The 13,487-nt window shown below is 34.3% G+C and overlaps 1 protein-coding gene across 1 annotated transcript in view; it reads left to right on the top strand.

Annotated features, from left to right (window-relative positions):
- Nucleotides 1–13,487, top strand: part of LOC133189670 (cell migration-inducing and hyaluronan-binding protein-like) — a 35,256-nt gene that overhangs the window by 14,588 nt on the left and 7,181 nt on the right. The window contains 2 exon segments of the mRNA XM_061325067.1: nucleotides 9,904–9,976; nucleotides 12,049–12,179. Of these exon segments, the coding sequence (XP_061181051.1) occupies nucleotides 9,904–9,976; nucleotides 12,049–12,179 (204 nt within the window).

Consider the following 13,487-nt stretch of genomic DNA (forward strand, 5'->3'; position numbering starts at 1 on the left):
ATTCTTTACGAAAGCTAGGAACTTTGCCAATGTCATTAAATTATCCTTTTCGAAGTCCTCAGTCATTCTCCGTGGTAACCATGGAGGAAATAACACAATCGGTCTCATTTAGTCATGACAGAATTTTTGAAGTTCGACTTTCATAAATGCTATACATTGCACATATGTTGTTTGTTGTTTCGGATATTACCTAACAATTTTGAATAATGATTATACAGGCGCGGATCAAGAATTTTTTTTCCGGGGGGGGGGGGGGGTCCATCCCAGTCAAAAAAAATTCTAACCCCAAAATTTCTTGACAAGGAAGAAAAAAAAACGTAAAATCCATTTCCCAAAACGTGAAAAACACCTATTTCGTGGTGGTGATGATGGGGTCCACGTTTTTTAAGGGGGTCCAAAGTAATTTTTTTTATTTACTGCAGTATATACTTTTAATAACTCTGCAAATTCCGGATGGGGGGTCCCCGACCCCCCCCCCAGATCCGCGCATGTTATATGAATAATTTCGGTATTGGCTGGAGTGAGGAACAGGGGGAGGGGGTGGCAATAACACCTTCTTTATATTTCCATCTGCTCCTTGCGTATCAGGTACACTGTACATAGAAAATAAACACCAACTTCAATTAATCTAATCTGATGTATTACAGATTTCTTGTTACTTGTCACACAAGGCATTTACCACATACATTATGTACGTAGTGTTGATGACCCCCTTTCTTATTTTTAAGGTGATTATTTTCCCAATTCATTGTATGAATACAGAAAAAATACCCCCTCTTTTTGATGCTATATGAACCAAAGTCTATAGATACGGATACAGTACAACTAATGATCATTCTAACATAACATTTTTGTGATATACATGGATAATAAATCTGACCTCATATCCTTTGATTGTATGTGGCGAATATATTCTAGATAAATATACATTGTACTACCATTATACATTCAGAGTCGTCACTGCCTTTTATAAAAGAATCGTCCTACGATTTTCCAAGACCTTGATATAAAATAAGAGGCCCATGGGCCACAACGCTCACCTGAGTTAATAAGGCCCTGCTGTTTTTCATCAGCAAATTTATTCTAACATATCTTCCAATGTAAAACATTAATCCCTATTGTGAACCCCACCCTACCCCAGGTGCCATGATTTTTATAGATGTAGCGCTAGCCCCACCCTACCCCTCGGGGTCATGATTTAAACAAACTTGAATTTACACTACCTCAAGATACTTCTATATCAATGTGACTAAACATGGTTTTGTTGTTCCTGAAAAAAAGGTTTTAGAATTTTTTCCCTATACATTCACATGCTAAACCCTGATAGTGCATTGTGGTCCATCCTGCCCCTAGGGGGTCATGGTTTGGTTGATTGATTGATTAGGGTTTAACGCCGAGTCGGCTATATTTCGGCGGAAAATTAATTTTATATGACCGTTTATTATGGTTTATAAACAAATTTGAATCTACAATACAGTACCTGAGGATGTTTCCATATCAATCTGACTAAAGATGGCTTTGCTGTTCTTGTGGAGAAGATTTTTGAAGATTTTTCGATATATATATCCTATGTAAAACTTTTGATCCCCCATTGTGACCCCACCCTACCCCGGGGGTCATGATTTGAACAAACGTACATCTATACTAACTGATGATGCTTCCATATTAATATGACTAATCATGACATTGCTGTTCTTAAGAAGATTTTTGAAGACTTTTTCCTAGATATTCCTATGTAAAACATTTATCCCCCGTTTTGATCTATCTATTACAAAGAGAAAATTATAGACAGGGTTCTTTTCTGTAGCATAAAAAATAGAGAAAGAGGCAGGGCGGACCTTAAAACGCAGTATAATAAAAGCTCCGCCTTCTGTATTTCAGATATCGTACTATTACAAGGCGAAAACATTGTACAGGATTTATTTTCGTAGCATAAAAATTAGAGAAAGAGGCAGGGCGGACCTTAACGAGGTTCGCTCCTGAGCTTTTGAGCAAATTTTTATCTTAATCTATATTTCAAAAATTCTGCAAAATGTTTTAATTCTTACAATAAATTTGGATTCTACAATGCCAATTTAACTATATTCAGTTAAAACTCCATGATTAAATTCCATACTAAAAGCATTAAGTGAGGAACTATATTTTGTGGCGGAAGGTTTTTTTAGAAGAAAATGATCATTTTTTCTCTTTCGAAGTATTTAAAGTATGCTAAGTTTGGATTCCTATTGTTACATGCAGTCTGCACACATAGTTATTTTGTACAGTGGACTGTTTTATATTGGTCCTAAATTATCTATTAAATAAACTGTCATGAATTTTATCATCATATATGATAAATATAGCAAATATATTGTGAACATGAAGAAAAAAATAGCCCTAATTTAAGCTTAAAATTAGCACTGTTTTAGTAATATCTAAAAATTAACATCACAGACCCCCACATTTTATTTTCTTTCCTGAATATATATGATACCTTTAACCATTCTTCTTAAATTCAGTAAAATGTCATTACTTTCAAATGATTTTTTTCTTGTTAAATTTTTAATGCCAGAAAAATGAAAATGTTTGAGTGCAAAAAGGTCAAATAATTGAACAAGCGGAGTAATTTGAAAAATTCTTCGTTGTCACAAATTTTAATGTGTCTATTTAAGATGAAATAAGACTGTTTTTGTCCCCATTATTTATTTGAACAAAAATTATTGGAGTAGAAACTTTAAAAATTGATTTATGTGTAAGACGTATTTACAGTGCAAAAAGGTCAAACTAAATGCTCTGTAGCGCCAAAAGAAGCGCATTGACCCCCATTTTTTGTTTTGATTTTTAATAAAGCTATGTGCATAAGTTCTAAAAATATACTTGATAAAAAATTCTCATTACTTTTGATGGCAGGATCCAACCTCCTTAAAACGCAGTATAATAAAAGGTCAGCCCTCTATATTTCAGATATCTTACTATTACAAGGCGAAAATTTTGAACAGGGTTTATTTTCGTAGCATACAAACTAGAGAAAGAGCCAGAGCGGACCTTAAAACGCAGTACAGCTGTATAATGAAAGGTCCGCCCTCTTTATTCCAGATATCTTACTATTACAAGGCGAAAATTTTGAACAGGGTTTATTTTCGTAGCATAAAAATTAGAAAAAGAGGCAGGGCGGACCTTAAAATGCAGTATATTTAAAGTTCCGCCCTCTATAATTCAGATATCTTACTGTTAGAAAGCAAACATTTTGGACAGGGTTTATTTCCGTAACATAAAAACTAGTCAAAATGGCAGGGCAGACCTTAAAACGCAGTATAATGAAAGGTCCGCCCTCTGTTTTTCAGATATGGAACTATTATATGGCGAAAATTTTGAACCGGGTTTATTTTCGTAGCATAAAAAATAGAGAAAGAGGTAAGGCGGACCTTTAAACGCAGTATAATAAAAGGTCCGCCCTCTGTATTTTAGATATCTTACTATTACAAGGCGAAAATTTTGAACAGGGTTTATTTTCGTAGCATACAAACTAGAGAAAGAGACAGAGCGGACCTTTAAACTCAGTATAATAAAAGGTCCACCCTCTATATTTCAGATATCTTACTATTACAAAGGGGAAAATTTTGAACAGGGTTTATTTACGTAGCATACAAACTAGAAAAAGAGACAGAGCGGACCTTAAAACGCAGTATAATAAAAGGTCCGCCCTCTATGTTTCAGATATCTTACTATTACAAGGCGAAAATTTTGAACAGGGGTTATTTTCGTAGCATAAAATTTAGAGAAAGAGGCAGGGCGGACCTTAAAACACAGTATAATAAAAGTCCGCCCTCTATACTTCAGATTTCTTACTATTACAAGGCGAAAATTTTGAGCAGGGGTTATTTTCGTAGCATACAAACTAGAGAAAGAGACAGGGCGGACCTTAAAATGCAGTATTATAAAAGGTCCGCCCTCTGTATTTTAGATATCTTACTATTACAAGGCGAAAATTTTGAACCGTGTTTATTTTCGTAGCATAAAAACTAAAGAAAGAGACAGGGCGGACCTTAAAATGCAGTATATTTAAAGGTCCGCCCTCTATAATTCAAATATCTTACTGTTAGAAAGCAAACATTTTGGACAGGGTTTATTTCCGTAACATAAAAACTAGTCAAAATGACAGGGCGGACCTTAAAACGCAGTATAATAAAAGGTCAGCCCTCTGTTTTTCAGATATGGAACTATTATATGGCGAAAATTTTGAACAGGGTTTATTTTCGTAGCATACAAACTAGAAAAAGAGACAGGGCGGACCTTAAAACGCAGTATTATAAAAGGTCCGCCCTCTGCATTTCAGACTATTACAAGGCGAACTATTACTATTACAAGGCGAATATTTTGAATAGGGTTTATTAAAAGTTTTCGTCGCGTAAAAACTCGTTAAAATGGCAGGGAGGACCTTAAAACGCAGTATAATAAAAGGTCCGCCCTCTGTTTTCCTTTTTTCCCAGATACATGTATCTCACTGTTACAAAGCAAAAATTATGGAAATGCTGTAAGTTCCTTTTTTTGCTGGTTCGTGTGTTTTTCCAGGGTAAAAAGATAATTAGGGTTTTAATTTTAGGATGGACGCTAAATTTACTTAGAAAACTCTTGGAATGGCCTAATTGTGCATAAGCATTGCATATACTACATGTAGTAGTGTACTTTTTTTCATTTATGCTGACAAAAAGACAAAACTTTAATGTAAATTAATTATCCATCTATGTACATTTGCAGGAGATGACATGTGTCTACTGTATTGTATATCTATATGCATCCATAAACATCTGTCTGAAGGGACCAAGGATATATATTATTATTTAATTAGTAATGTTGATGACGTGCAACAAGAGAACTACAACACCCCCCCCCCTCCCCCTATCACACACACATAAATAAAATAAAGAAGAAATAGCCGCTAAAAGTCGTAGAAAATCTAATTTAAACCAAAATCAAAATAAATATAAAAATATTAACAAAAGAACACGACTTGGTGGTGTTTTATGAATTTTTATATCGGCCACGATCTCAACAGACACTTTCCTTTTTACTTTAGGGGGAAATACATGTCAAGTTGCTCTGTAAAACCCCTCTGTAAATAGTATTGGTGGATAAGATTCTCCCTAGTAAGAAGGTGGAAAAGGAGAAAATTCTATACTGAAGCGTACTGAGTATTTCCTATGGTTGATAATAAAGCCAGGGTTGTTTCTTCCAAGCTCGCTGCATGTCATTAAAAAATTTTCCGAAATTATGCATTGCATTTCCATCATTTTTTGTTTTCATTTTACAATACAATCAACACTAAGTCTAGTAAAAATACAAAGTCTAGTAATAAAATGCAATAATTTCAATAATAAAACATGCAATTTTTGATCACCAAATTTTAATGCCCACTAAATTATATGTGTTTGAAAGCACCGAAAAACAGAATCCCCTCAACTTTTATTACTTCTTTCCCTCAAACATAGTTTCTCTATGTCATAAATTCTATCTTAACCAATTCAATCTGATTATGTTGATTTGAAAAGATGAAAAAAAATTCACAAGACGTACATGTGTCCGAGGATAAAATCATCATAAGCTTCTTTTGAATATAAGCAGAACTTATTATTTGGAAATCAATGAATTATTCTTGATTTATTCTTTAATTTTTTTTATAAGGGAAATTTCAATTCTGTTTTCATTGCCGGAAAAGTACTTTATGGTGATAAATGTCAGAGATGAAAATTTTAAAATGTCAGAAATGAAAACTACAAAACGTAGGGAATGAAATGAACAATATTTTAAAAAAAATCCGGAAATAAATCCTATGCTAGGCTCATTTTCCAAAAGGGGGGGGGGGTCTTTAAACCCAAGCTCGTTTTTCCGGGAAAAATATTAATGCGGGAGGAAAGTCTACAATATCAGTACTTTTTAAACTATTTGACATGTATCAGCATAATTTTGCTATACCCCACCCACCAAAAATACAACAAGACCATTTATAATCTTTTCTTTTTTTTTGGGGGGGGGGGGGTTATTTTATTGCTTAAAATGTTCAACTCGATTGACTTTGGTTTGATCTTGCCAATTAATGCACATCTTCCTTAACCAGTGTTAATCCCGGGGTAATGCCAAGCAGAATGAAATAATCGTTAGTCTTTAACTGGATAAGAAACGGTGGTTATAAAAACATGGGGGATATGCGGCTTCAAGTTTCGTCAAGTGAGACAATAGGCCTACCCCCAATGCACAGACATGTTGTTTTAACAACAACGGGATAGGCTAGTACCCCTTAACACAAGTCCCTGTCACAGTGACCCTCCAATTATTTTATAGTTAGGTACAATATGAATCGTAAGAATTATGCATAATTATTATTAATAATATAATGAAATATCTTTCGAAAGATATGAAAATCCTTTTTTGGAAGTGGAAGTCGAACGATTTTAGGAAAGAGACTGTAATGAAATGATCATTGTTAATTGGACTTACGAACACTATATACTGAACAATGTGCCAGTGAAGGTATACGTATTATATATATGTATTTTTTTTTTATTTTGCAATGATAATATTGATATCACTTAAACTATAAAAGACACAAGTTGTACATGATTTTCCCATAAGGTAACTCGATCAACAGATCTTTGCATCTTTATAATTTTTGTTTTGTGCAGTACCTGGGAGGTATGTACTACGATGAGGAGCTAACAGTTAATCAGTGCTAACATCAAATTTTGAATAATTTTTTGATAGATAATTTGAGGTTTTGTACTGAAATATATCATAGTATTAGAAATATAATTAATTAAAATTGACTTACGAAATCCAGCAACTAGCGAGATATCGCAAGACTTGATTCTGTTAGTATATATACAATGTACATACATGTACGTCCCTGGAACTCCATTTTGCTGGGAGGGACACTTTTATAACAACTATACCTTAAATAATTAAAAAAGATTAATTAAGCAAATTAATTTCGAATCAATAAAGGAGAAAAATCTGCATATTAAACCGAAGGCGGACCTTTTATTATAGAGGCAGGCCGGACCTTATATGTTATCGTATTAGGTCCCCCCGGACCTTTAAACGAGGCGGACCAAATATTATGCGACACCGGTCTCTACGTCCCACAGTGGGATTCGAACCCGCGACGTAAGGATCAATTCCTTACTTCGCGACTCTAGAGCAGACGCTCTAACCACTGCGCCACGCGGGCGACGATACATTGTAGTAAAAATTAGATGGGGTAAGGCGCGGATCAAGGAATTTTTTCCATGGGGGGAGGGGAGGGGATCCCAATAAAAAAATATTTCAACCCAGAAATTTCTTGACGAGCCAAAAAAAAAGAAACTTTTCCCAAACGTGAAAAACCTATTTGTGTGTGTGTGTGTGGGGGGGGGGGGGTTCGTTGACATTTAAAGCTTCATACCTAAGACTTTTCATACCATTTTAACACAGATCCGCGTTATCGAGGAAGGGTCCGCATTTTCTAAGGGGGGGGAACTGCCCCCCACCCCCTCTAGATCAGCGCATGGGGTGATTTGAAATAGTATTCTCAAGAACCCCTGGACTACAATGAGAACATTTTCAACATAGTATACATTAATTTTTTTTCAAATCTTGATTCCAGGGAGAAGGTTTGGGCCGGATTTATATATCCCCCCAAACGAAGTGTGTGGGTTTGGGGTGGGGGTGTTTTGAGTCTTTTTGAATCACACTGTCCCTCTGCCTAGCTGTCTGTCTGTACGTGATGATTTGCCCAGGATATAACTTTATGAAGAAACTGGAAGGTCACAGTTGGTACAAAGATTACTAATGATCCAAGGGTGTGTCATGGATTTGTTCCAACATCATTCCGGCAAGTTCAAGGTCACTGGAAAAAATAGCAGTTTTGTCCGACCCATTTATTTATTTGTAATAGAGAGTCACTGCAAGCTCATACTTGATATAGGAATTGCTTATGACAAAAGGGTTTGCCACGACCTTCATCCAAGGTTATTCCTGTAAGTTCAAGGTCACTGACAGAAAAGTGTAAGATTATTGTATGTGCTATAATTTTGAAAGCTCATACTTGGAACAAAGATTACTTATGATCCACTGGTTTGAGATAACATTGTACTAGACTGGTAGAAAAAGTTGCAAAATTTGTGCCTGGATTATAAATTTATAAGGGGTGGGAGGAACACAGAAAACTTTTTCTCAGATTGCTTAAGATGGGTTTGTCCTGACCTTGAACAAAGGTTTTTCCGGCAAGTTCAAGGTCACTGGCAGATAAATATTAATTTTTTTCCATGCTATAACTTTGTAATATAAAATCACTGGAAGCTTTTACTTGATACAGAGATTGCTTATGATCCAAGGATATGTTTTGACCTTGATCCTGGCAAGTTCAACGTCACTGACAGAAAAGTGCAATATTCTTTTCCAGGTATACCTTTTGTCATTGAGTATCACTGGAAGCTCATAATTTGTTCAAAGGTTGTTTTTGACCTTAGCATAGGTCATTTAGTCAAGTTCAAGGTCACTGATATAAAAAGTGTAAAATTCAAAAAGGTCTAGTAGCCCATGTGGCGCAGTGGTAAGAGTGTCTGCTCAAGAGTGGTGGAGTAAGGAGTTGATCCTTACGTCGCAGGTTCAAATCCCACTGTGGGACGCAGAGACGGGTCTTTCGGATGAGACCGTATAAACCGAGGTCCCGTCTGGCAGTAGGTGCTGGCACGAAAAAGATCCCTCACTGCTCAATGGCCATGAGTGCTGAGTATAGTTCAAAATTTGCAGATCTCCATCTGCAAATGGTGGCATCTCCATATTATCGAAAAAATCTCGAGAGGGACGTTAAACAACATACAAAATAAAAACAAACAAAAAATCTATAATCTTGGACAAGTTCAAGTTCACTGACAGGGGAATTCTACATTCCTTTACTGTCTTTCTACTGTTGAAACATTGCAAGTTGATACCCCTTACAGGATTGTTTATAACCTTAAAATGTTGCATGACCTTGACTCAAGGTCGCTATGTCCTGTCCGGAGCTCCGACGGAAGACCTATTCGTTGCATTGCAACGAGCTCGGCTCTAGTTGACAAATAATTCTCGCGGAAGTGAAGCATTTCTAATTACTGTACTATCTACATGTAAAGTCAGCTGTTTTTAATGAGGAAAATTATCTTATCGACTGTATCCAAGGAAAGACGGTTTCTCAATTTTAAGATGAGAATTCCATCTCTTTATCACTCTTTTATTGTATTTATTTATTCGAATGTCGTTTCGTTTTTCGATCGTCGGTCCATTCGACTGATAGTCGAATAGTCGACTATTCGTTGACATCCCTAGTTGTGAGCCTTTGGAGAAAATTAAATTTCTTAGTGATGATGTCATTCATTCTCATTTTTTTTAAATCCCGTATTTCTAAATATTTCATGCAGTTTCTTTTCCAATGAGAGCTTGTCTGTTAAGTGTATTAGCTAACTGTCATTGGTTACTGTTATTTACTGTTAATGATATTCTGTAAATATGTTATGTTTCAAATGGTTTTTACAAGCACTTTCGGTTAATGAAGTTGTTCAAATCACTGCATGTTTTTTTGTGTTTCAGCTTAATTTATTTATCTACCTTTCTTTATCAATTACATAATTATAGTATTTTATACTACGGCGGTTATGGAGGTCTGCTAGGTTTGAACCCTTCCATTCCTAAACAAATACATGCTTCACATTATATGAAGGCTTATTTTATCGAATTTGACTCAATACAACACATACAAATATTATAATTTGAAAAAATAAACTAAAAAAAATTAAAGTTGAAACATAAATCAAACTTAGTTTTTGTGTGTGTAAGGGTGAGTGTGTATGTGTGTATGTAACTTTTTGAATTGCGTTTTATTCTGACAAGTATGGGTTCTAATATTTGCAGTTTTTGAAAGGATTTAAGACGGTACAGGTGAAGAATGTGGAATTAAACAGGATGGGACAGCAGACCTCCCTAGGTAAACACATCGTTTTTTTTTAAAGAATACATTTTATATCAACAATATCTAAACTTAGCTCAGCCACCCATCAAGCAGAGATTTTTCTTGCTTTAAAAGATTTACCAAAGCAAACATCAAAATGCTATATAGCCATACAATACAATAACAATTTTGAAAGATTGTAAAATTAAGAAAAGTAAGTGCACAATGGAAATACAGATCCAATGAAGCTTACAACAAAAAAAAAACAAGCTCAAGTAAAGGCCACAGTTTTCAAACGTTGGTTTTATACGTCTTGGTATTAGATAATTGGCATCTTTTTTCGATAGGAAAATTAACCTCTTAAGGATATCCGATCCTCAGCTAGGAAGGACAACTCTTTAATTTATTATTTAATTCAAAAAGTCTCAACATGAAGCTTAAATATGAAATCTTTTCATGCAACAATTTTCATTTTATGCATCTCATTGTGATTCAAGGTTCTTTGAAGTTTTAGAAACAGTCTTTTAAAACGTTGATATTTTACCCTATAAAGGTATGTTAAAAGTACAGATTTAAAGAAATTGACTTTTCCTTTAATTTAGCCGTAGATACCAACGCTAATTAGCATGATATGAAATTAGAAATGATTTATAATGTTTTGCAATGATATGACACACTTTATAAACTATTCATTATAAATAACTGAAGTACACAGAAGAAACTAAAGTACTGTATAAGTAGAAAAATCACGCAATTTTCTTCAAATGCCTGGATACCTACATGTATAGTTTTTAATCCTGAAATATTTTTGTCGATCAATTTCCAGTTAGAAAATGCATAGTAGGTGTCTCTATTCGCATTTCCTGAAAGGATGACTGCACTTAACGCCGGGTTTTGGGTCTTTTTCGGTCGCTTCTGTTGCTTTTATATCATAATCTTATTTCATCTTTATATATTTATGAAAGAATCCTGTCCATTTCTAGCCGAATTTTAATATTAAAATGATCTTAGACTGTGATGCAATAAAATGATTCTATGTTTTCTGTCCTTACTCTTTCCAAATATAGAGAATTTACACTTACCTGCCCTTGATTAAACATTAGGTTTGCATGAGAGGTGGAGCTAATATTGTAAGAATGGGTCTAAAATTAGATAGATAAATAACAATGACATGTATTTAAAAAAATACGAGATCACTCTTTCCCATTCCCTCTTTATTCTGTATGGCACAAGTACACTATATTCAGAGGTTTCAAAAACAAAATTAACAATATGAGTGACGTCCATGTAAGTGAAGAATCTTTTAAATCAATGCCTAACAATTTAACGTGTTCGAGTACTCTGTCCTTAGTTAGCACAAAACATGCTACTTTACAAGTCACGTGACGGAATTTAGTATTCACAGAGTTACCTGAGGTAAGAAATCACGTGGTGAATTATAATATTCAACATGTTACAGCCCTTGGTTACAGCAGAGAGAGCGAATGCAAGAAGAAGCAGTTTTTTCTCGTTTAAACCATGAGCGCATGTTTGTCTATTAATCTCCTTTTGACACAACATTGTTAATGCAAATATACAACTACTGTTAAACGGAGAACAATAGACAAACATGCGCTGACTATGTATAAAGTCAGTGAAAAAGTGGGCGTCCTCATTATCGTACGGAGATTCAAGAAATTGTGATGACCCCCGCCTAAGAAAACAGCTTCGTACTTCGTAAATACGTACTTTCATTTAATGTAATTACATAAAGTTGTAGATTAGATGTTGACCATTCGTGCATTTAAAAGAAAAATGCTTGTTTTGAAAGTTTATTTTGTCGCAATTTTCGCATGTCTTTAAGTGCAGTCATCCTTTATTTGAAATTTACTAATTTTTCCTATATACTATGATTAACTTTAATGATGAAGTTGGAACAATTGCTGTGGGTAAATTCACGTTAATTTGAGAATTCAGAGACATTTTTGTGAGCATTTTCAATTATTCAGTGCCTGATTTTCAGAACCTGAGGACTACCTTAACTTTTATATATTTATATAACTAAATGGCATTTTCAAGCCACACAGATTAACTTCTTTGATTAATTGTATGGCTTTTCCAATACATAGGAAATTATCCTCTACATTTCCATATGTGTGAAGATGTAGATGACAGAACCAAACCGTCACTTTTAAGCGGAAACAGTATTCACGATTCCTTTGCTCGCTGTATCACAATACATGGCACACATGGCGCTCAGGTAGGTACATTTGATTGTGATGCTGCAAAGTAATTTTGACTTTAAAAAAAAACTTTAGTGATACTCTCAAATACATGCAAATCAATATTTGTTTTATTACAATAAAACTTTCATGGGGTTGTATTGTTTCATACCATTTGTGATTTGAGTTTATACTAAATTTTACTTCGGATACTCTCTCCACAAAATCAATACAGATCAATACATAGGGCTCCTTCCAGACACCTGATCCCATCTATGGTGTTTGCAGGAGTCAATGTTTTGATGTTAATAATGCATTTTGTTTACTGATTTCTAAGATTTATCATTGCTTGTTAACTTCACCTTTTACATTTTACAAATGCATGTAATGCACGGAAGTACATAACAAGTATGCGGACAATTTTAAAATTTCACCAGTTGTCAAGTTATGTTTTTAATGCTGCATAACATTGACATGCACTAAATATTTTGTAATTTTGTCCATTATTTATTATATATTTACATTCAATGTAGTTTTTTCAAAATCCATTGAAAATCTACAACACTCAAACCTCTATAAACGCACGTGAAACCTTGTAACAAAAGGAACTGCACACACTTTCAATAAACCAGGAAATCAAAATGGATCTTGTTTTGGCCCAATTTAATTAAAAACAATTATTGCAGTTCTAATCTAACAATTAGACTTTTACAATTCCCCTGCAATATTTATTCGCATTATTTAATTTTCGATGTCGAAACGACTTTTACGTCTGTTGAAAAAACATACTAGTTCTGAAAGGCGCTAAATTCAAAATAAAGACGAATGGAATAAACATAAATTATGAAGATAGATAAATGGAGAATATAAAAATAAGCATTTAATTCTTATTTTTGGATGCCGTCGGTCGTATATTACAGTACTTTTCCGTGCTGGCAATTATCATACCGCGCTAACCCGCGGTGTTTAATTTGTCGGTATGGCTATGTGCTGTTATACGACCGACGACATCCAAAAAATAAGAATTCAATGCTTAAAAACATTCCCTTAAATACGACTGATAGCCAGCTTATCAAAATTCTTCAATTGTTCACCATTATATATGTCTAATATGAGTAATACCTCTGCGAAGACCATGATCATCGGAAATTGTCTCACTTTAATTAGTTTCGCTTCAATCTTAGTAAATAAAAATAGTAATATGTTATTGCTCTTATGATAAAAAAAGCAGTGCTCACTTCGAGATATCTTCTATAAAATTGTTTAATAGGATAAGATCTCTTTGCATAGTTTTCCAGTGTAACATGTTATGTAAGTCTGAATGTTCTAAATGTTTCTGTTTACCT

Source organism: Saccostrea echinata, unplaced genomic scaffold (genome assembly GCF_033153115.1).
Source record: "Saccostrea echinata isolate AGI-Se365-2 ecotype Australia unplaced genomic scaffold, CSIRO_AGI_Sech_v1 ptg000019l, whole genome shotgun sequence".
In the NCBI taxonomy this organism is placed as follows: domain Eukaryota; kingdom Metazoa; phylum Mollusca; class Bivalvia; order Ostreida; family Ostreidae; genus Saccostrea; species Saccostrea echinata.